Source organism: Ornithorhynchus anatinus, chromosome X5, assembly GCF_004115215.2.
Source record: "Ornithorhynchus anatinus isolate Pmale09 chromosome X5, mOrnAna1.pri.v4, whole genome shotgun sequence".
Lineage (NCBI taxonomy): Eukaryota > Metazoa > Chordata > Mammalia > Monotremata > Ornithorhynchidae > Ornithorhynchus > Ornithorhynchus anatinus.
This window is the reverse complement of record NC_041753.1, coordinates 44,755,647-44,779,214: the sequence shown is the minus strand read 5'-3', so window position 1 is coordinate 44,779,214 and position 23,568 is coordinate 44,755,647. Positions and strand designations below refer to the sequence as shown.

Below are 23,568 nucleotides of genomic sequence, written 5' to 3'. Positions count from 1 at the left end.
TTAATGCCCATTTTACAGATGAGGTAAGTGAGGCACAGAAAAGTGAAGCGACTTGCCCAGTCACACAGCTGACAAGCGGCTGAACCGGGATATGAACCCATGATCTCTGACTCCCCAGCCCGTGCTCTTTCCACTGGGCCACGCTGCTTCTCTACTCGTTTAATAAATGCTAGGCTCCTTCATCCTATCAGTCTCACAGCTAATCGAGGAGCCGCTGCTGTAGGATCAAAGGGAGCTCGGAACGACTAACCAACGGCCTCCCTCTTCACAGCAACGCCTGCTACCTGATTTCTCTTCCAACTCTGCGACCGGCGACGGGTCCGACCGTGGGTGGAAGGGGGGCGAGCCCTGGAGGCTGCTGGAAGTTGTAGTGTTCCCTTCCTGGCTGCAGCCCGGCTGCCATATAAGCGAAACTACAAGTCCCATAATGCGCCTCGTTCGCCGAATGTTCGGAAGGGGGAGAGAGCGAGGGAAAGAGGGAGGTCAGTGACATGGCTGAGGGTAGCCGGGAGGATGGTAGCCGCAGCACTCAAGAGTGCAGCTGGAGACAGAGCAACTTTCTGGAATACGAATTGCCGGAGCAGAACACGCGGCCCTTTCACGTGGGCACCTTGGGGAGCTGCTGGAGGGAGCGATTGCAGGGGCCAGGGGATCTGTCCTTGGCGGAGCTACATGCACCGCAGCAGTCATCGCTGTTAGAGGGGCTAGAGGTGATCGCGGAAGATTCCCTGGTGGCCCAGGATTTGAGTTGTGCCCCGGAGGCAGCGGTAGAGTTGCGGAAACTGTGCAGGTAAACGGTCCAAGGAAACAGAGGCCTGCCGTGCCGTTTAAGGTAGTCGATCATGTCTCGTCTTCCGAGCGGTGAGATTTGCCCTTGTTTCCTTTTGATGCCCGGTGGGAGGAGAAGTGGGTAAATACAGTGTTGCTTCCTGCGAATCACCGTGGGCTATTGGAAAGCGCACGGGTCAGGAGACCTGATTTCACTTGCCGGGCCTGTGGCCTTGGATAAGTCACTTAACCTCTCTGTGCCTCAGTTGCCTCATCCGTAAAATGGGGATTAAGTATCTGTTCCCCCTCTCCTTCGTCCGCGAGGAACAGGGACTCTGCCCTAAAGATCCCAGTTCATTTTCAAAGGTTTTTGAGTCGCCTTTCGTTAAATTACTCAGTCGTATTTATTGAGCGCTTACTGTGTGCAGGGCACTGTGTTAAGCGTTTAGGAGGGTACAGTATAACGATATAACAGACACATTATCTCCCTGGTAAAGTAACAAGTGTTTTTGTGACCCATGTAAGGCAGGCGTGTCTTAATGATTAATAATAATTGTGGTATTTGTTACTAGGTGCCAACCACTGTATTAAGCCCCGGCTATAGGTATAAGACGAGCAGATCAGACGCAGCCCCCCGTCTCCCCTGGGTCACACAGTCCAAGGGGGAAGGAGAACAGATATTTAATCTCCATTTTAGAGGAAACTGATGCCCAGAGAAGCTAAGTGACTTGGCCAAAGTTAAACAAATATACATTCATTGTGGGCTAAGCTTTTTTAGAGGTTGCAAATTACCATTGGATTTTTAGTTAAAGAATTAGTAAACTAACACATTGTTACTAAGTAGAGTGAAAGGAAATGAAACTGGGGGATAGAGCTATCTTTATTCATCATACATAGATGCAATCAGTGTTAAGGGCTGGGGTGGTGGTCCAAAATTAGAGGGAAGTAAAAGGCAGGTTTGAGAATGAGACACACGTCTTATAAATAAGCGCACAGAACTACCTGCTGGGGGGTGGGCGGCGTTTGTGGGTGTGTCCCTCGCACGTAGCTTTCTTTATATATGGCCCCTTGCTACTGCTCTAGGATGAGTGGGTCACTAATGCTGCCGAGAGTAGGAGAATTGCATGCAGTGTTCCCAGTGGAAGTGGAGCAGGAGCTGGTAGAGCTGGAGGATAGGTGGCTTCCACCTTGTCCTCCTCTTCCCACTTCCCTCTGCAGCTGGCTGAACCTAGTAGGTCGCAGACATTCTCACAGAAGGCCCCATGTGGCTCAAGAGCTGCAAGTTTGACATTCCTGATATAAGGCACGAACTTGAAACCCTGATGTGTGTAGGACATCGACTTGATGAGACCCTCACAAAAAGCCATGCAATTTCTACTCTTGTAAAATTGAAAATGACCTATAATGATCTCATCGGTCAAATTGATGGCATTAAAAGGCTCGTCTATGCTGTTAGAAGCCCAAAATTACATGTGGTTTTCATTTTAGAATGACAGTTATCCTAAAAATTGCTTTAAGAATATGTCTTTGTTTAAAAACATTGAATAAAAGGATTGTATATTGATTTATAGACCTTATTTTTACTTATCTGTTACTGTTGAGAACAGTATCAGCAGCAGTCATTGTCTTTTGAAAATATCTACAATCACTATCTTTTTCTAGCCTTGACATGTTAAAGTGCGAAGAGGAAGAGTATCCAGAAGTCATTCCGGAAGATACAAGCTTAATGACATTAAGGTAATGATTGATTTTGCTTTCCACAGTTTTCATAGTGGAAAAAAATCCCCAATAATTGTAATAAAAGCACTCTGCAGACATTAATGCATTTCCTGAGACAGGTTTTTGTCATAAATTGAAGTTAAATCATCTTAAAACTCAGAGTGTATAGCCCAATACAGATTATCTAGTGGAATTTTAAAGAAAACCTGGAGCAAAAAAGCAAGTCATGTTTTAAAATAAATTTCAGTTGAAAACTTCTCCACGTAATGAAATGAGTAAATTTGAAGAGTTACTGAACTATGTAGTTGAATATCTGTTTTATATATGGAGGATTTAAAGCAGATTTTCTCTCTCACACTTTCTTCAACATGCCCATACACTGACCAGTTTTCCAGCCATAAACTTTCTACTGTCCACCTACTTATTGAATTTTCCATTTCCTTCCTTTTTGTTTCCCCTTGACCTTGTCCTTGCTTATTTCTGTCACCTATCTGTTTACATCCCCAGGGGTTTCAGTTAATCAACCAGTAGCATCTATTGAACAACTACTATGTGCAGAGAGGGAGGGAGACAACAAAAACAAAAGCAGAAGAGAAAAGGAAACAGAGGTGAAGATAAAGAAACAAGGAGAAAATAAAAGACATGGTATCATAAAAGATACAAAGATCAGAGAGGAGGCTAATCAATCAATGGTATTTAATGAGCACTTACTATGTGCTTGGGAGAGTATATTACAATAGAGTTAGCAGACAAGTTCCCTGCCCTATTGCAGTAACCTAGCTTAGGCAAGACCAGAGGTTGATTGGGGGCTAGCAGAGTGGGTGAAAAGGGTGTTGCACAGGAAAAAAACGACAGGATTTGACAGTGCACTCAATGTAAGAGTTAAACCATTGAGTGCACGGTAAGGTCTGCTGCTGAGGAGGTCTTGCAGAAGTTCTCTCTTCCAAGATCACAGGTTACAACTTCCCTTTTTGGTGGCTGTCTTGCAGTGTGATTGCTCACTCAGATTAGGCAAGGATCTAGAAAAGGTGCCCTACTGTCTTCTCTTGGGTACAATATAGAAGAAACTGTCTTTACCCTATTTATTTTGTTAATGAGATGTACATCACCTTGATTCTATTTATTTGCTATTGTTTTAATGAGATGCCCTTCCCCTCGATTCTATTTATTGCCATTGTTCTTGTCTGTCTGTCCCCCCCGATTAGACTGTAAGCCCCTCAAAGGGCAGGGACTGTCTCTATCTGTTACCGATTTGTACATTCCAAGCGCTTAGTACAGTGCTCTGCACATAGTAAGCGCTCAATAAATACTATTGAATGAATGAATAAACTGTCTCCCCACAAAATTCACACCCATGGCTGTAATCTCAGCAGCAGGAGCAGCAACATTGCCAAATATGAAAGACAGTTTAAACCCCTCTTATTGCATAAGGTGTTAAGGAGTTTTTTTATTTTGTTTATTTAGTGAACTGTATTTCCCAACATAAATGGTTAAAATACTCACATGCATTTTTCAGTGTTGGTTTTACATAAAAAATTTCAAAAGCATAGACATTTGTGATATTCCAGAAAAGTAACTTGAAGTTTGTTTTCCCGTATTTTCAAAAGGATTAGAAAGAAAGCGCTTGATCACCGAGAAGAAACCATAATTGTGGATCGTGTTTGTCGACAAGAAACATTTGCTTACGAGATGGTAAGATTCCTTTCTCTGTTTTGTGACCTTTCAAAAGAACCTTTACTAGATCTTAGGATGTATTTATATTGGATTGAAACTCATCTTGGTTTGTGTTTGTCACATAATCTGCATGTTTAATTAACAGAATTTCCTGATGATGGGATGGAATGCATAGCAGGGGCAGAGCAAAAAAAAAACCCAACAACCACACCTCAGGCTTCTTTATCTCTACTTTTTCTTTGCTCACACTTGGTCTTGGTCACTATCTCAGCCCAATCTCCTTCCAACCCCATTTCTGCTGGTCCAAGTCCTACTGTCAGTACTGGCCCTGACCTCACTCTCAATTCTGCTCCAAGTTTGCTCCCACCTGCCAGGTCACACTCTCCTCCCTGCCTTAGTAGCCCAGGGCAGTTGCTAAATGGAAAGGGAGAAGAATTGAGGTGTACAAGGGCTTTCACCATCATCTTCCCACTTTAATCTCTCATCTCCCCATTGGGATCTGAAGATAATCAGAGAAGGCCTCCTGGAAGAGATGTAATTTTTGAAAGGCTCTGAGGATGGGGTCTGCTGAGGAGGAAAGGGAAGGGAGGAAATGGGACAGATGAATGAAGCACGGTGAATAAGGAGGGTTGCAGTGGGAGAAGATCCAGGACAAGCAAGAGGGAGACAGTTGAAGAAATCCCTTTAAAGCCAATGACCAGGAGCGTTGTCTTGATGTAGAGAGGAATGGGGAAATTATTGGAGGTTTTTTAAGGAATGGAGAGATTGTGCAAGACAGTGTTTTAGGAAAATGATCTAGCCAGCGGAATGAGGTGTTGATTGAAGTGGAGTGGGCTATGGAGGCAGAGAGATCACTGAGGAGGCTGATGCAGTTGTCAAGCCAGGCTAAGTCAAGTGCCTGGATCAGTGAGGTGACGGTTTGGATGAAAAGGAAGAAGTGGATCATGGAGACCGGGTACGGGGCTTGAAAGAGGGAGGAGTCATGGAAAATGCCAAGATAATATCATTTATGTCCCAGACTGAAGAGTCTTGATTTTTTCTGTCTATCTTGAAAGGAAGCTTTGACACTTACTTGGTCATCTAGGTTGTCATTTTCTGATATCCAGGGTATGGGTGGCCTTTTTGACTGCTGCCACACATTTAAAGGATCAGTCATCAGTGAATCTTGAGTTGTGACTAATAGTTCAGAGACCATCATCATGTAGTTATAGTTTGGATTATTTTTCTCTAGGCATACTTACCTTAACTGCCTCAAACTACTGCATAAGTTTCTCCCCACTCCAGTCCATACTTCACTCTGCTGCCTGGATCATGTTTCTAAAACAATCAAAAAATGATCAGGCTACATCTCCCCAATCAAAAAAAACCCCAAAAAAACCCCTCCAATCATTGCTCGTCCGTTTCCACGTCAAACAGAAACTCCTTACTATCAGCTTTAAGGCACTCAATGAGTTCTCCCCCTCCTACCTTACCCCGCTAATCTACCTCGACCAAACCTGCATTCTTCACTCTTCTAACACCACCCTACTCACATTATCTATACCTGTCTGTCTTGCTGTCAATCCCTTGTCCACATCTTCCCTCTGGCTTGGAACTCCTTCCTCCTTCATATATGACAGACTACCATGCTCCCCATCTTCAAAACCTTCCTAAAATCATATTTCCTCCAAGAGGCCTACCCTGGCTAACTTCTCATTTCCCCACCCAATTTGCTCTCCTTTCTGTGTCGCCTATGCCCTTGGCTCTGTACCCCTTAAACACTTTGATACTCCCCCCCCAGCCTCAAAGCACTTATGTACATATTCTTATAATCTGCTATTTCTATCAGTAATTTATTTTGGTGCCTCCCCACACTAGACTATAAACTCCTTGAGGTTGGGGATTATGTGTACCTACTCTATTGTACTGCCCTCTCCCAAGCGCTTAGTATAATTTTCTGCACACCATAAGTGCTCAATAAATACCACTGATTGCTCTTATCAAAACTCATCTGCCATTTTTTAGGCCTCTTACTATCTTAATGAGATCATGTTGCATTGTATCCCCATCTACAAGACATTTTACCACCCAGACAAGCTTAGTTTTGCCTTACAAACTGGGAGATTTCACTGCACACTCCCTCATCCAGATCGTTTATGAAGATGCTTAACAAAATCAATCCCAGAATTAATCCTGAGGGAACCCACTTTTCCATCCTATTTTCAACTTTTTGTTCCCTATTTTTCAGCCAGTTTTCTGTCCGTCTAGATCATTCCTTCCAATCCCATGCTCACTTGGTTATTTTAAAAGGCCTCTGATGTAGAGTTTTGTTAAAAATCTAAATGTAGCATTTCCACTAGTTACCCATAACCATATTCTTAGTGACCCTTTCATGGAACTCCAACAGTTTAGTGAGGTATCTTTTCCCCTGACAAAAACCATTCCATCTTTCCCTCAACAGGTTGCATTTTCCCAAGTGCTTACTGATCCTAAACTTCATTAGAGATTCTACTAATTTTTCAGATATAGAAGTATCTTCTGAGACTTCTGAGAGAGGTTGCACTCTTTGGTTAGGAAATGCCACAATTTCCCTTCTGATTTCCTTCAGAGTTCTCAATTGGGTGGGTGCCTTTTGGTCTAGGAAATGTATTTGCATTTAGTTTATCAATTTCATTTGAAACATATGTGGTCACCCCAATTTGATTTAGTTCCTCTAGCCTGTCTGCCACAAAAACCCATTTGGGTGAGGGAAGTGAACATTTTTCTCAATAAATGCTGAACTACAGAATTCATTGAGTCTCTTTTTGCCCCTTAATGAACCATTTGTCCCTTGATTCCAACATTTGGCCCAACAGATTCCCTAGCCAGCTTCCTGCTTTTGATGTAAACCATGTTTTGGCGAATTCATATTTTCTGTAGTCATGGTATTTGAGGTTTTACTGTATATGTTCCCAGCTATTAAGCATCTGGTATCTAACATCTAGTACTTAAAGAGATTTAGGTATCCTACTAATCGTGATGTGTAAACACAGTCCCACATCTCACTTCAATAAGCTTATTGTCATCAGCCATCTTTTTTACATCTTCCTTCCCCTACAGGAATCACATGCCATGGGAAAGAAACCCAAGGATCCTGCCAACTTAGTTAAAGAAGGAGAACTTATCCTATCTCTGAATGTCTTCTACCCAATAATATTTCATAAGGTCAGTTTTGAAACCCTCTTGTAATCCAGGAAAGATGAGGGCTGCTTTGTAATATGGTTGTTGTTTCCACTTGTCATAGAACAGGAATTCTTTTTCTCTTTGCCTCCATAACCTTAGTTTAAAATGAAGATAAGCCCTGCCAACACCCCTGTGATGTAGGAGCTCTAAAAGATTGGTTTGGCGCTTGTCAGTTCGGAGCGTCTTAAGTGCTTTGTTTGCACAAGGAAATCAGATATATGCCTCAGACAAGGTTCTTTTCAGTAGAGGGCTAGCAGTTATGAAAGTAAGCATGTGTATCTCATTTCTAGAACATATGTAGTTATTTTTGCCCTAGAGGCAGTAGGAAATGTGTTCACACATGGGCACATCTAAAGTCAAAGTTGTCCTGACAATATTTGACTCATTAGCCAGCTAAACAATGGGTAATTTACTACTAGTATTTCCCTCCAAAAGGAAAAGTTACAAATTGAAAACATGCCTGTTCTATTCTTTCCACTTTCAAAATATAACCGTATCATCAATTTCATACCTGCATGACTTGCTTTATTAATAAGAAAAAATAAAAATAGTGGTATTTGTTACACACTTACTATATGCAGGTCAGATCCAATGCATATACCACATAGGGCTCACAGTCTAAGTAACTTTAACCCCATAGTGTCTCAAAAATCATTGAGGGTGTTTTGGGTTTTGGGGGGGGGGGGGCGGGCAGTTGAGGAGAGGGGACGAGGGAGAATCTGTAGATCAAAAGCTTGATTAAGAAACAAAAGAAATAACTTTGGTTTCTGTCCCATTCACTTTCTGTGTAAATCGCCCCTGGAAAATGCCCCAGCCCAGTGCTTTAGAGAGGTTCTGTCATATCTTGAGAAACCCTGTGCTGTTTACTGCTGGAGGCAAGGGGGAATAGAGAGAAGAGGGAAAAAGGAGGAAGTAGAAAGGCCAGGCACCCTTGGCAGAGACTCTCCAGCGTAATCCTCTTGATTAACAAAGGGAAGAGAATTGAACTGACAGAACAAGTTGGGGAGAGGCTGGACCAGTTCCAGATGTTCTTGTCCTGCTGAGTCTCACCTGCAGAGGTGTTTATAGAGAGACAGCTGTCCACCCATTTGGGGCTTCTGCTCCCATGAGTTGCCAGTTTTGGGAGCAAAGCCATATTCAGAGGACTCCCACATTAGGTCTCCCTCTGCTCCCCCTTTCATTTCTCTGTAAAATGACTCACTTCTTAGTCTGCTGCTCCTTGTAGGGAGTGGGAGATTGAATGCTGATTGCTCAGAAACCTTAGGGTAGAGCCAGTCTGTGAGGACTTGCATCTCCTGATACCTGCCCAGCTCATTAGTTTGTGGAGCCCAGTGGCTGCCTCTGAGCTCAGCAGGTAGATGTGGTGAGGGGCGCATCTGACTACTCATTTCTCATTCAGAGAGTGTCTGACTCCAAGCCAGCTCGGCTCTGGCAACCCCTTGCAGATCAGCAGTGGACTAGTGTTCAATTTACTGGCCTGTCATCAACCAGCAGCCCTGAGCCTCACCTGGCCTGCCCAGTGGAAGACCCACTTGCCTCTTACCTGACTGTATATACGGAAGAGCCCCAGGCTCAGACCATTTCATGGAACTCCCTTGAGCAAGGCCCATAAAGGAACTTCAACAGTGCCTCTCAGCTGGTGGATGGCAGCTTACCCTTGACCCACACAAATGCAGGAAACTAAAACTGCCTTCTACTTCCTCTTCTTTCTGGTTGGTCTGGCAAATGATCAGGTAGCTAAACTTTCAAGCCCTGCATATAAAAACACCATCGGTTTCAAGTGATATTTGAAAAGCGGGGGGGAAAAAGATATTGATATTGGATGGTTAGAAAGTGTCACTTTTTTCTAAATATTCCTTTTGAAACTTCCGGTATTAAAAAAAAACACACTTCTGTGCAGTTTACCAAATAGACCCTGTTTATTGTCTGTCTCTCCCCCTCCCCCCTTCTCCCCCCAAAGGCTGTAGACTCATTGTGGGCAGAGAATATGTATACCAACTCTGTTGTATTGGACCCTCCCAAGCGCTTAGTACAATGCTCTGCACCCAGTAAGCTCTCATTAAACACCATCGGTGAGGATGATGTAAGAACTTTTGGGGAGGGACTAAAGGAGAATCTAATGCTGAGGCAACTCCCACTTGGGTTAAGATGCAGCAGTGGTTTTTGCCCGTGGTCTCCTGTGGCTACATCTGTTTACTTGCTGTTTTATTGGTTTTATTTGTAGCACAAAGAACACAAGCCATATCAGACAGTGCTGGTGTTGGGCAGTCAAAAGCTGACAGAACTCAGGGATTCCATTTCCTGTGTCAGTGACCTTCAGATTGGGGGTGAATTCAGCAGCACTCCTGACCAGGCACCTGATAACATCAGCAAGGTAGGATTGTTTCCATGGAAACTTGTCAATGTGTAAAGAAAAATCATATCAAGTCCGTGAAAGTGGTTAATTTGCCCTTGGTTATAAGGGGGCTCCTTTTCCCCCGGTAGCTAACCCTCCTTCCTTTTTCCCAATTCTCCTCTCTGGACATTCCCTAGGTAAAGCCACCAAACAGGTGATTGGTACTTAAACAGACCAACCTTCCCAGAATGAGAAACCCCATTTTTAGCTAGCAACTTTTAAGTTTCTCTTCCTTTCTGTGGGTGTGGGCTAATTTAACATGGCCATCACAAGAGTGAAGTGCAAAAAAAAGCAGAGCAGAGCTCTGGGAGCAGACACACAACACTTTTTGTTTTTAACCTTGAATGTAAAATAATGAATGGCAGATATAAATTGAAGTAAAATTGGGTACCACCTGTTCTAGGCTAAGTTGAAAACAAATCAAAATCTATCGCCTGTAAAGGAGAACAGCCATATATTGGAGTATATTCAACACATAGAAAATAGCCCTGTGGGTCAAGAGCTCTTGAATATGATAATCTGGACTCTGACTGGGTGGAAAATAACGGCACAAACTGTGTGTGAGAGAGAGAGGGGTTTTTGAGTCATTATGTTGAATAAAATATGCATGTTTTTCTCCACTGTAAAATTTAATGTCTGTCTGCAATAGCAGGAGGAGGAGGCTGTTATTGTCAGTTCTTTGCACAGGTGGCTATTATGCACAATAGTAGGCATTTGAGTTCAGTAGCTGTGCCATTTCTTAGGTGAGGCTTGGTGGTGTATTTAAAGGCTTTAAAAGAAAAAGACTATGAAATTTCAACAAGCATGTTATTACTGTATTTCTCATTCTTCTGCTATCTAAAAATCAACCTTTGTTTTCACTCAGCTGTCAACATCCTGTTAGCCTGTTCTGGTGTCTTCAAACTGATCTCTACCCCAGAAGTGGGGAGGATGAAAAAATGACCATTAATATAGTACCCAAAGAACTATTTGTTCATTTTTAGGAGTGAACGTATCTTGAGGCTGGGAGAGGGTTTTAAAGAGGAACACAGTTTTTGTGGGTTACTTAGGATGATGTCGTAGTTGCTTGTAACAAATGGTATGAATAGTTAATTTGATGTGTCCTTAAGACAGACATAATTGAAAGTTCTTTCTGCACAGTTTCAAGCACGTGCTTTTATATTTTATTATTATTTTTTAAAATACCCAAAGTTCCCAGTGTTTTGGAATGGTTTAAAGACAAAATTGTTTGGCCACAGCTTGGAGGGGCAGAGCCAACTCAGGCTCATGGAAACTTGGTCAAACGCTGCACACATGGATCAAGCTGTAGCCCAGGTGGTGGGAAACTGAGCCGTGCCATCCAAGATGGACATTCTGTGCCTCGCGCTTTAGATTTCGCAAATAGCCCATGGGCCATGACTCAGGGGAAACTTGGATCAATCACTGGTATTTATTGAGCGCATACTGTGTGCGAAGCACTGTAGTAATCATTTGGGAGCATCCAGTACAACAGTATTGGTAGACGCTAGTCCAGCTGGACTAGTGTGCTTTTTATGAAGTGGGCTCTTCACAAAATTGCTCCTGAACAAAACAACGTAATTAAACCCTCCGATAAAGCCAAGCATAAATATAGCGATATGCAATTCAAAACAGCCACCACTGAATAAAGATGGGGAAAACTATTATTTTATCGTATTATTGCCCATCCATCTGTGCATCAAGCAGAAACTCCTCACCGTTGGCTTTAAGACTCTCCCTCCCTCCCCCCACCACAATCTATCTTCGCACCTCTCCCACTACGACTCAGCCCGCACACTTCACTCCTCTAAAACCTACTCACTGGGCCTTGCTCTCATCTCTCTGACCACCGACTCCTTGCTCACATTCTCCCTCCTGCCCAGAGCTCCCTCCCCTGTCACATCTGACAGACCACCGCTCTCCCCGTCTTGAAAGCCCTTCTAAAATAGCACCTCCTCCAGAAAGCCTTCCCGACCAGCCTCTCATCTCCCCACCCTACCTCCACCCTTTATCACCTATGCACTTGCATCCAAACCCCCTAAGTACTTTGGTACTCACCCCACCCCCACAGCACTTAGGTACTTATCCTTGTACTCTGTTGTTTTCCCTCTGTATAATTTATTTTAAGGCTGTCTCCCCTTCATTCCCCCACCCCCAGATTGACACAATCCCTGCCCTTAAGGACAGTCTTCTCTACTGAACTCTCCCAAGCATTAAGTACAGTGCTCTCTCTACAGAGTAAGTGCTCAATACATATCACTGATGGATTAATTAAATTCTAGCTCCATCAAAAAATCAGGGAATGGTATGGTCATTTTGAGGTTCTTCCCTTTAAAATACTGTCTTTTAAAAACTGTTTTGCTGTCCAATTCAGCTTTGCCATATGCAGGTGCGTGGCTATTTTAGGACCCACAGTTCTTCCTGGGGTCAGTTAGCCACTTTGGGAGGCATATTGACTTTTTCACACCATTAAAAAGATTGGTTTGTTTCATTTCTTGATTGCTGCAGCATTTGCACAGTACAGGCACTAGGGATCTGAAAGCCTTCTCCTAAAATGTCTCATTTACCACTCGGGAGTAGGATTAGGCACTGAGAGAACAGGGTTCATAATTTTCAGCACACTGGTCCTGTCTTCATATCTTAATGGCAGGTTAAAAAAAATTCTCACCAAACCTTTTGTGTCACAGAAGAGGTGATCATATCTGATTTGTTAACAATGGGGTTTGCTACTAGCACTTTGTTGCAATTCAGCACAGATGGATGTAGAAACCTTAGGTTGGGAGGTTGCTGTCAGGGAATCTTAGTGTGCTGCTCTATTGATGTAAGTAAGGGTCTGCCTGATGGACAGATACTGGCTGTGGAGCAGGTGGCTCGGCACTTTTCCTTCTCTCCCTATCCCTCCGCGCCCCTTCCCTCCATGCCACTCCCTCCCCTCAACATCAGAGCCATATTTAGTCCATTTCCTGTATGCCTGCAATCCACCTCCCCCCATCAGATGTTCTATTGGACCAAATTGGGCCAGGGAGGAATAAGCCTGAAGTGCGGACTGTCAGTCAGGCAAAAATGCTAGCTAGCCAACTAATGACACGTGGGTCCAAACGATTAGTTTTTTTGGCTTGGCACAATCTCTGCTAACTTTAGGCCGGCACATTATGTTAGGTTAGGGTTAGAGTGACAAGATTTGGGTCCTAAACAGACCTTTCGCCAGAAATATTATCTTCTAAAAATACACCTGTCTCATGCAGTTAAGTCCATCATGTTTTCTTACACCGTAACAACCCCTCTTCTTTTGTAGGATCTGTACAAGTCTGCTTTCTTTTATTTAGAAGGAACATTTTACAGTGATAAACGATTCCCCGAATGCAGAGATTTGAGCAGGTACAGTTCACAAAATGTTCTTTCTTTTCCTAAAAATAGAATTCAGCTATAATAAGCCCGCAAAAGTTAAGAATTTAAGCCAGGGGAATTTTTGCTTATTTAGTTGCTTAAGCAAAGGCAGTCTAGAAGTTTGGGACAAAAGTTAAGCTTTTCTAAGATTTTAAAAACAGTTTTTCCTACCCCAGCAGAGCAATGAATTGGCTATAAATGTGTTTCTTGAAGATGGAATTTCCCACCAAAGAATTAAATAGAAAATGTGTTTTGAGGCAATCTTTCCAGCTTCTAATATTCTTTTCCAAATCCCCTTATTGTCTAAGAACACATACACAGTCGTGCCTGCAAACAAGTCCCAAAGAATTTCCATCCCACCAAAAATTTTCACCTTCTGGCATCTAGGAGGTACAAAAATTTGCTCTGAGCAAGGAGCTATCTACAAGCCTGCTTTATTTTGTCCTTGTCAAACATTATATGAACAAATGATAAACAGAAAGCATCTAAGTTCAGGACTGGGTAATTGAGAGTGTATCCTCTGACCAATATTCAGGTGGTACTAGAGCAATTGTTTTTCCAGTTTTGTACCATTCTGTACCATCCTGGTGAAGGTTCTTAAGATACCAACAACAGATGCTTCAAATACAAAGCTGGCAGGGTCTGTGTGCAAACTCTATCAGCTCTGTGGCTTCTAATTTGGTCAGCTGGGTGGTTATAGTTTGTCTGCTCCTGCCTTATTGAAGATTAGGCTCATTTTCTAGGCTTATTGATGGTAAGTACACATCTTTTTATTTTCAGATCAATCGTCGAATGGTCAGAATCCCTTGATAGAGGCTATGGAAAATTTCAGACTGCTAAAATGGAGGATTTCACCTTTAACGACTTATGTATTAAACTAGGTTTTCCTTACCTGTACTGTCACCAAGGAGACTGTGAACATATTCTCATCATCACAGACATAAGGTATAAGCGGTGTTTAGGACAGCTTTTTCTGTGTCCAGTCCTGGCTTTTCTTGGCTTACACTTGTTTGTACATACAGGGGGCCAAGGCAACCCTGCCCAGAAGAGGTGCTCTTCTGGGTAGATGGCAACAAGAGCATGGGACTGGGAATCAGGAGGCCTGGGCCCTAGTCTGTGTCCATAACCTCCCTGCTGTGTGACTTTGGGCCAGCCACTTAACTTCTCTGTGCCTCAGTTCCCTCTTCTGTAAAATAAGGCTTAAATCAGTCTCCTCCGAGACTGGGAGCCCCATGAGGAACAAGGACTGTGTCCGATCTGATTGTATTGCATATGCCCTGTGCTCTTCTACACTTTAGTTATCTATTACCTACGTGCTGTTTCCATTCTTTTAGTAGAAAGTCCACAATACAACTGGCCTATCCTGTCATGAGAGGAAAACATTTTACTCTCTAGGTTCCGAAGAATACCAGTCCCATCTTATTAACTTATTCAACTCTCCATTATTCAGGGACTTATTGCCCAGGGAATGCAGCACCCCCCTAAGGTTGGTTGACTTGCAGCCTCCTAGTAGTGTATCTAACCATTTATTTGCAAGTTAGAATGTGCACCAAAGGGTAGAAATGGAGAAGAGGGAATTGAATCTCAAATCTGTCAAATGTGGGGACTTCTCAGCTCTGGTCCAGATTTGGTAGGAAGGAAATGGACATTTCTAGCTAAATCTTTCTTAAGTTTACTTATTTATCATCTCGTCTGTCTTCTTCTCTATGAATAACTGAGCTCTTTACATTGCGGTTGATCTGCAATGGCTCCTTCCCTGCTGCCTTCAAACATGCCCGTGTCTCCCCCATCCTAAAAAAACCCGCTCTTGACCCCACTTCCCCCTCCAGTTATCGCCCGATCTCCCTACTACCCTTCCTTTCCAAAATCCTAGAACGAGTCGTCTACAATCGCTGCTTAGAATTCCTTAACTCCCATTCTCTCCTAGACCCCCTCCAATCTGGCTTCCGTCCCCTCCACTCTACCGAGACTGCTCTCTCTAAGGTCACCCAGGACCTCCTTCTTGCCAAATCCAATGGCTCCTACTCCATTCTGATCCTCCTTGACCTCTCTGCTGCCTTTGACACTGTCGACCATCCCCTCCTCCTCCATACCTTATCTCACCTTGGCTTCACGGACTCTGTCCTCTCCTGGTTCTCCTCTTACCTCTCTGGCCGGTCATTCTCGGTCTCCTTCGCTGGAGCCTCCTCCCCCTCCCATCCTTTAACTGTTGGAGTTTCTCAAGGGTCAGTTCTTGGCCCTCTTCTGTTCTCCATTTACACTTACTCCCTCGGTGAACTCATTCGCTCTCACGGCTTTGACTACCATCTCTACGCAGATGACACGCAGATCTACATCTCCGCCCCTGTCCTCTCCCCCTCCCTTCAGGCTCGCATCTCCTCCTGCCTCCAGGACGTCTCCACCTGGATGTCGGCCCGCCACCTAAAACTCAACATGAGCAAGACTGAGCTCCTCATCTTCCCTCCCAAGCCCGGTCCGCTCCCAGACTTCTCTATCACCGTGGATGGCACGACCATCCTTCCCATCTCTCAGACCCGCAATCTCGGTGTTATCCTTGACTCGTCTCTCTCGTTCACCCCACACATCCTATCCATTACCGAGACCTGCCGGTTTCACCTTTACAGTATCGCCAAGATCCGCCCTTTCCTCTCCACCCAAACGGCTACCTTACTGCTACGGGCTCTCGTTATATCCCGGCTAGACTACTGTGTCAGCCTTCTCTCTGACCTCCCTTCCTCCTCTCTCGCCCCGCTCCAGTCTATTTTTCACTCCGCTGCCCGGCTCATCTTCCTGCAGAAACGATCTGGGCATGTCACTCCCCTTCTTAAACAACTCCAGTGGTTGCCTATCAACCTCCGCTCCAAACAAAAACTCCTCACTCTAGGCTTCAAGGCTCTCCATCACCTTGCCCCTTCCTACCTCTCCTCCCTTCTCTCTTTCTACCACCCACCCCGCATGCTCCGCTCTTCTGCCGCCCACCTCCTCACCGTCCCTCGGTCTCGCCTATCCCGCTGTTGACCCCTGGGCCACGTCCTCCCGCGGTCCTGGAACGCCCTCCCTCCTCACCTCCGCCAAACTGATTCCCTTCCCCTCTTCAAAACCCTACTTAAAACTCACCTCCTCCAAGAGGCCTTCCCAGACTGAGCTCCTCTTCTCCCTCTACTCCCCCTTCACCTCTCCGCAGCTAAACCCTCTTTTCCCCCTTTCCCTCTGCTCCTCCCCCTCTCCCTTCCCATCCCCTCAGCACTGTACTCGTCCGCTCAACTGTATATATTTCCATTACCCTATTTATTTTGTTAATGAAATGTACATCACCTTGATTCTATTTAGTTGCCATTGTTTTTACGAGATGTTCCTCCCCTTGACTCTGTTTAGTGCCATTGTTCTTGTCTGTCCGTCTCCCCCGATTAGACTGTAAGCCCGTCAAATGGCAGGGACCGTCTCTATCTGTTGCTGACTTGTTCATTCCAAGCGCTTAGTACAGTGCTCTGCACATAGTAAGCGCTCAGTAAATACTATTGAATGAATGAATAAGGAAGATGGAGTAGCACTGTGTACTATCCATCCTTACCTCCCAGTCTTTTAACTACTTGTTGTAGATAACTACTTGCTGGATGTAACTGTGTTTTCATACGTTTATCTAGAATGGCTTGTCAGTAATATCCAAATGCATTGTCCTTCTGTGATAGGCTTGTACATCGTGATGACTGCTTGGATAGGAACCTTTATCCTCTACTTATCAAGAAGCATTGGTTGTGGACAAGGAAATGTTTTGTTTGCAAAATGTACACAGCCAGGTAAGTGATGACAAGTTACTCTAAGTAGTCTGTAGGTCTCCTCCTTCTTTTCTTTAAGGAGCTTTGGTAACAGGACTATTTTATTTATGTCTTGAATTGTGATTGTGGCTTCCTCAAAAGTTGGAACGAAGGCCATGCCTTCACATTCTGGCAAATCTCCTGGGTTGAGCTTTGCCTTCAGTAATGAAAGCTGTGTTTAGAAAACCAGTGCAGGGCTGTTGCCATCTATTCAGGATTCCCTCCTTCCTGCGGTGTTGTCATCAAATTTTGCTGCCCACATGGCACTTTCCAGCAAAGCATGGGCAGGCAAAGATGTTGAAACCAAGAAGGCCAGTGGGTACTGTAGGAGATTGACAAAGCGTAGCATCAGTGGGGCATCAAGCCTCGTGACTGATTCGGTTCTCCATAGTTGATTTGGCTGTGAGACCTGGATCTGTCTCAGAAGACACATTCAGCCTGTCAGCTTCATTAGTTAAGGTTACCATCAGTGATGTTTATTAAGTGGCCGCTAGGTGTGAAGCACTCTACAAAGCCACTGGGAGAGTACAACAGAAACGAGGCACAGGATCACTGCCCTCCAGGAGTTGGCAGTTCTAAAGGGGTGGATAGACACTCGATTATATTTATTGAGCGCTTACTGTGTGCAGAGCATTGTACTATTCACTTGGGAGAGTACAGTATAATAGAGTTGGTAGACACGTTTCCTGCCCACAGTGAGTTTACAGTCTGTTATTTACAAATAGTGGGAGCAGGAGGAAAAACAAGGCAGTAATAATAATGATGCTGGTATTTTGTTAAGCGCTTACTACATGTCAAGCACTGTTCTAAGCGCTGGGGTAGATACAAAGTAATCGGGTTGTCTCACGAGGGGTTCACAGTCTTAATCCCCATTTTACAGATCAGGTAACGGAGGCACAGAGAATAATAATAATAATAATGTTGGTATTTGTTAAGCGCTTACTGTGTGCAGAGCACTGTTCTAAGCGCTGGGGGAGATACAGGGGAATCAGGTTGTCCCACGTGAGGCTCACAGTCTTCATCCTCATTTTACAGATGAGGTAACTGAGGCACAGAGAAGTTAAGTGACTAGCCCAAAGTCACACAGCTGACAAGTGGCGGAGCGAGATTAGAAGCTGCGACCTCTGACTCCCAAGCCCGTGCTTTTTCCACTAAGCCATGCTGTTTCTCTACATAGGCAGTCCATCAGCCGTCTCCCTTCCTACTTATCCAATCTCTTTTTCCACTTCACCTCAGCAGTTCTTAGTTCTTCCTTTCAGTTCTATTCACCGGGCTTCGTTCCCTTCTGTCCTCTACCGTCTTCTTGCTGACACATGTCCCCTCAGCCTGGAATTCCTTTCCAATTCTCATGACAGATCACATCCTCATGAAATCCTCATGAGATTTCACATCTCTGAAGTCACATCTCCAGAAGGGCTTCCCCTATTGACATCCCCCAACTGCCACTTCAGCAAGCACTTTCACACCATCGTAGCACTTGAGTACATATCTTAGGTACCATATTATTTAAACATTGACTGATGCTCAAATCCCCCTTTTTCTTTACCCTCCTATTTGTAATTTTAGTGTCTGTCTCCCCCAGTAGAGTGTAAGCCCCTTGAGGACAGGAATCGTGTCTACTAATTCAATTGCACTCTCCCAAGTGCTTAGTACAGTGCTCTACACACAGTAGCCAATCGATAAATCTTACTGATTGAGAGGATAGAAATGACGAATGTAAGGGCTAAACATGGTTTTGCGTTCATGTGACTTAAGTGTTGAGAATCAATCGAGAAAGGCTTCCTGGAAGAAGCTTTTTTGTTGTTTTTGTTTTTTGCAGAGGAGGGTTTCAAATATGGGAAGAGCAGTGATCTGGTGGATTTTGGAAAAAGGCTGGCAGAAGAATGCATAGGATAGTGAGGTCTGGAGAGAGCTTGAAATAAATGGGGAGGAGTTTTTACTTGTTGCAGAGGTAGGTAGGAAGACAAGGTTGGTATACTAGTCTAACTCTGATGTGACGAGAGGGTAGTATCTGGATTGAGCCAGGAAATGTGGAGAAAGAACAAGCAGGATGGAGCAGTTGAATGAAAATGGGAGCTGAAAGACATTGAAGAATCAAAGAAGGCACCAAAATTGCAGGTTTTGGGGAAGGGCAGGGAATGTGTCTGTATAGTTACATTGTACTCTCCCAGGCTCTTAATACAGTGCTCTGCACACAGTAAGCACTCAATAAATACAATTGAATGAATGAATGGTTACTATCGACAGAGATGGGGTAGTTAGGAGGAGGGGTGGGATTAAGAGGAAAAAAGTTTAGACGAGTTTGAGATGCCAGTTGACATCAAGGGGTGATATTCTGGAGGCAAGGGGAAGTGTGGGATTGTAGGTTAGGTAAGAGATCGGCACTGGGGAGGTAGATTTGAGAATCATGCACACAGAGGTGATAACTAAAGTCATTTGAGTGGATTAGTTCCCTGAAAATGAGTGTAAAGTGAGAGAAGAGTAGGAGACCCAGAATAGCTTGGAGGAATCCCACAGAGTAAGGGGTTGAGAGGTGGAAGTGGAGCCAGCGATTGGGCCTGAAAAGGATGAGTCACAGAAATACGGGGAGAACCAGGAGAGAGTACCATGTTGGCGAAACCTAGATCTGATATAGTGTTTCAAGGAGGAAGGAGAGGTCCACAGTGTCAAGGGCAGCAGAGAGGTCAAGGAGGACAGAGTGGAGTCCATCAGACTAGGCTATGAGGAGATTATTAATGACCTCGGAGAGTGCTGTTTCCAGGGAGGGAAGGGGGCCGCAAAACCTGATTGCAGTGGATCGAGGAGAGAGTTGGTAGAGGTTTCAAAGTTAATTACTTGTTATTGATATAGAGAAATTGTAAAACTCCATAGGTGAGGGGAGAAAAGAGAACTCTCGATTTAATTGGGACCCGATCATGATAAAATGGAAAAGTACTGGCAGGCTGTTGCTATAACTGGAGCAGAATTTTCCATCCCAGGAGAGGCAAGAGGAAGGGAGAAAAGTGGTCTTTTTGGTTGTTGTATTTTTTAATAGGGTGCATTCGATTTCAATTAGAGGTAAGGAAGTCTAATTAGCTTTTAGAAAATGTGCTTTCTTGTTAAAACTGTAATCCATAGTCACAATTTATAGCTATAGGTTTACATTTACACACTAAATATTTTGTGTGTGTGTGAATCTCTAGTTTAGTCGTATGGTTTATTTGGGAAATCAGAGCTACCGTTTTTAACACAGCTGAAAGTAAGCATCACTGATGTGCGTAATAGGAATTCCAAGCCCACTGAGTGACTTTCCTAACTCTCTATTAGAGCCATACAAAATTGGGTTCCTGATCTAATCCATTGCCTGTTGTGACTTACTCGTAAAACATTTCAGTTAAGTATGCTTTTTCCAACAGTCTATAATTAGAAAGTAACCTCTGTTTTCTGACGCTATCTTTGAAGCATAACCTAGCGTGTCATCTTAATGATGGCATCTCCCATCGTTCACAGTGGAAGGGCTTCAGTCCAGCCATGAAGACTTCAGACCGTGAAGCCACCTCAGTAGCCGCTGCAGTCTTCAACACCTTTGTTAGTCAGCTATGTCTTGCTGAGCCTGACCACCATTCCTGAGGCACTAGGTGGTCCTTCAGTCAGAAATTCTCAGCACTGATGATATAGCCCCAGGAGGAATTCTCCTCCTCCTGGCTGTTTTACCTCTCTCCCCTCCTCCAGTGAGGTAGCTCCTTAAAAATTGAGTTTTGCCTTTCAGACATTTTAAGAATTTGGTTAATTGGGGAGTATGCTGTCAATTGAGCTGTTAGAAGCAATTGCATATTTGTATTTGTATTGCATATTTGTATTTGGACTGTACCTCATCCAGTGTTTACACAGGATAGCCTAGGTGGAAGTCATAATATACACAGTCCCATCTAAAGGCTTTCAATGATGACACACCTGGGTGTGGGGGAGATTTTAAGCAATCTAAATAACTCATGCTATTTAATACATACGGATACTTTGAAATGAATTACTTTCTGCCTGGGTATGAGTTTTCCATTAGAGAAACAGTGTTCTCCAATGGATAGAGCATGGGCCTAGGAGTCTGAAAGACCTGGGTTCTAGTCCCAGCTCCACCACTGTCTGTTGTGTGACCCTGGGGAAGTCACTTAGGTTCTCTTAGCCTCAGTTCCCTCATCTGTAAAATGGGGATTAAGATGGTGAGCCCTATGTGGGACAGGGACTTAAGTCCAACCTGATTAATCCCAGCGCTTAGTACAGTGCCGGCGTATGATAAACACTTAACAAATACCATAAAAATAAAAATTTTTTAAAGTGCAAACACACGCTTTAGCCACATCCTGTGTCGACCTACTGTTCTCAGAAGTATATTAAGCTGAGCACATTGTGGACTCACAACCAGGCTCTCTGTTTTGCACTGGGTAGCAACAGTAAAGTAGAAAGAGTACTAGAAACGTCCAGTAGTAAGACTGAAGAGGAAAGGCAGTGATGGAAACTACCTTGGAGAAGCAGCATGGCTCAGTGGAAAGAGTATGGGCTTTGTAGTCAGAGGTCATGAGTTTGAATCCCAGCTCTGCCACTTGTCAGTTGTGTGACCATGGGCAAGTCACTTCACTTCTCTGTGCCTCAGTTACCTCATCTGTAAAATGGGGATTAAGACTGTGAACCCCACGTGGGACATCCTGATTCCCCTGTGTCTACCCCAGCGCTTAGAACAGTGCTCGGCACATAGTAAGCGCTTAACAAATACCAACATTATTATTATTACATTATTATAATTCCTTATATTCATCTGTCATTTTCAAGGATGTGAGTTAAAGTATTTTTTTCTATTCGAGGAAACTTTATGCTGAAGATAAACCTTTTTTTTTTTTTTTTAACTGCAGGTGGGTGACCAACAATGATAGTCTTGCTCCAGAGGACCCTTCCTTCTTTTGTGATGCTTGCTTTCGAATGCTTCACTATAGTGGGGAAGGCAACAAACTAGGGGAGTTCCTAGCTTATCCATATGTTGACCCTGGAATATTTAATTGAAAGTCCTGCAGTAATATGTTTTTTTAAAAAGTCATACTACTGACATCTGTAGTCTTTCTTTAAATAGATCTAAAATTATGTGTGTAATACATTAAACTTTTTTAATGGTGAATTCTTTTCAGGGATTGTTTGTTTTTTATTTGGTGTAATCCTCTTTAGTCCACGAGCTGGATTATCAATGTGGCTGGGGTTGATTTTATATAGTTTGGACCATCCATAAATTGAGCAGTTTCCTTGAGATGCAGATTATGACAAATTAAGGCATTCTTTAAATGACCAGCATTAAATGTGTTTTTCGTAGTTGAGCTAATTTGCTGGCAATCTGAAATGAATTTAATCAGTTTTATCCTCCCCAAAGTATCTGTGATTAATCTATGACCAGTTCCAGGTAACTTTTGTATCCCAGGGGACTGAGAACTTTACTTGATGTGGAAATAACTAAAGCCTTTAAGGGCAGGGTGGCCAGTGTGTGTTGATGTGAAGATAATGAGAGTAAGGGTTGTGACCAATTCAAAAAGGAGAGATTTTTCTCAGGTCATGTAATGCAAGTATTATTGTAATGAAAATTGGGCAGATGGGAAGAAGGAAGTTCATTTGTTAAAAGGTATTAATGATAATGGTGGTCTCACAGTCTTAATCCCCATTTTACAAATGAGGGAACTGAGGGCACAGAGAAATAAAGTGACTTGCCCAAGGCCACACAGCAGACAAGTGGCAGAGCCGCGATTAGAATCCAGGTCCTTCTGACTCCCACGCCCATGCTCTATGCATAGAAGCAGCGTGGTTCAGTGGATAGAGCACGGACTTGGGAGTTGGATATCATGGGTTCTAATCCTGACTACCACTTGTCAGCTGTGTGACTATGGGCAAGTCACTTGACTTCTCTGTGCCTCAGTTACCTCATCTGGAAAATGGGTAAGACTGTGAGCCCCACAAGGGACAACCTGATTACCTTGTATCTACCCCAGCGCTTAGAACATAGTAAGTGCTTAACAAATACCATCATCATCACATAGTAAGCGCTTAACAAATACCATCATCGTCATCACTAGACCATGCTACTTCGAATAGAAGCACTCGTTCCTTAGTTCTGATTGGGTGCTGCATTGAGTGCTGACTGTGGGCTTAATTAGTACTGTGTACTAAACGCTTGGGCAAATACAGTACAGTGAAGTTGGTAGGCACACCCCCTGCACTCAAGGAGCTAACAGTTTGCTGGGAGAGAGAGGCATTAAAGTAAATTACAAATAGGGGAAATGGGTATGGTTATAAGGATATGTACATAAGTGTGGCAGGACTGGGGCGAGTACAGATGCCGGTGCATAAGATGAGGCAGTACAGAAGGTAAATAGGGTGGGGAGATGAGAGATTAGTCAGGGAAGGCTTCGTGGAAGAGATGGGATTTACATAGGGCCCTGAAGATAGGGGTATTCTCAGTAGTGGTCTGCTGAAAGCGAAGAGGGTTGGAGTACCAGCCATGCAGGAGTGAGGAAAGGGTTGACGGCGAGATAGATGAGATCGAGGCACACTAAGTCGGTTGGTGTTAGAGAAGGAAAGTGTACAGACTGAGTTGTAGTGGGA

At 43.8% G+C, this 23,568-nt stretch overlaps 1 protein-coding gene across 1 annotated transcript; it reads left to right on the top strand.

Annotated features, from left to right (window-relative positions):
* The first annotated feature begins 423 nt into the window (after positions 1-423).
* SNAPC3 (small nuclear RNA activating complex polypeptide 3) lies at positions 424-22,108 on the top strand. The gene is made up of 9 exons (XM_001507820.5): positions 424-790; positions 2,431-2,505; positions 4,095-4,179; positions 7,240-7,344; positions 9,587-9,736; positions 13,050-13,132; positions 13,922-14,086; positions 16,831-16,938; positions 21,840-22,108. Exons 1-9 carry the CDS (start codon positions 492-494, stop codon positions 21,985-21,987), a joined length of 1,218 nt encoding a protein of 405 aa, XP_001507870.1. The 5' UTR covers positions 424-491; the 3' UTR covers positions 21,988-22,108.
* The last annotated feature ends 1,460 nt before the right edge of the window (positions 22,109-23,568 follow it).

Coding starts and splice junctions, on each gene's coding strand:
- SNAPC3 (XM_001507820.5), top strand. CDS start 492: ATGGCTGAGGGTAGCCGGGAGGATGGTAGCCGCAGCACTCAAGAGTGC. Junction 4,180..7,239: donor AAACATTTGCTTACGAGATG/GTAAGATTCCTT, acceptor CTTCCCCTACAG/GAATCACATGCCATGGGAAA. Junction 14,087..16,830: donor CTCATCATCACAGACATAAG/GTATAAGCGGTG, acceptor CTTCTGTGATAG/GCTTGTACATCGTGATGACT.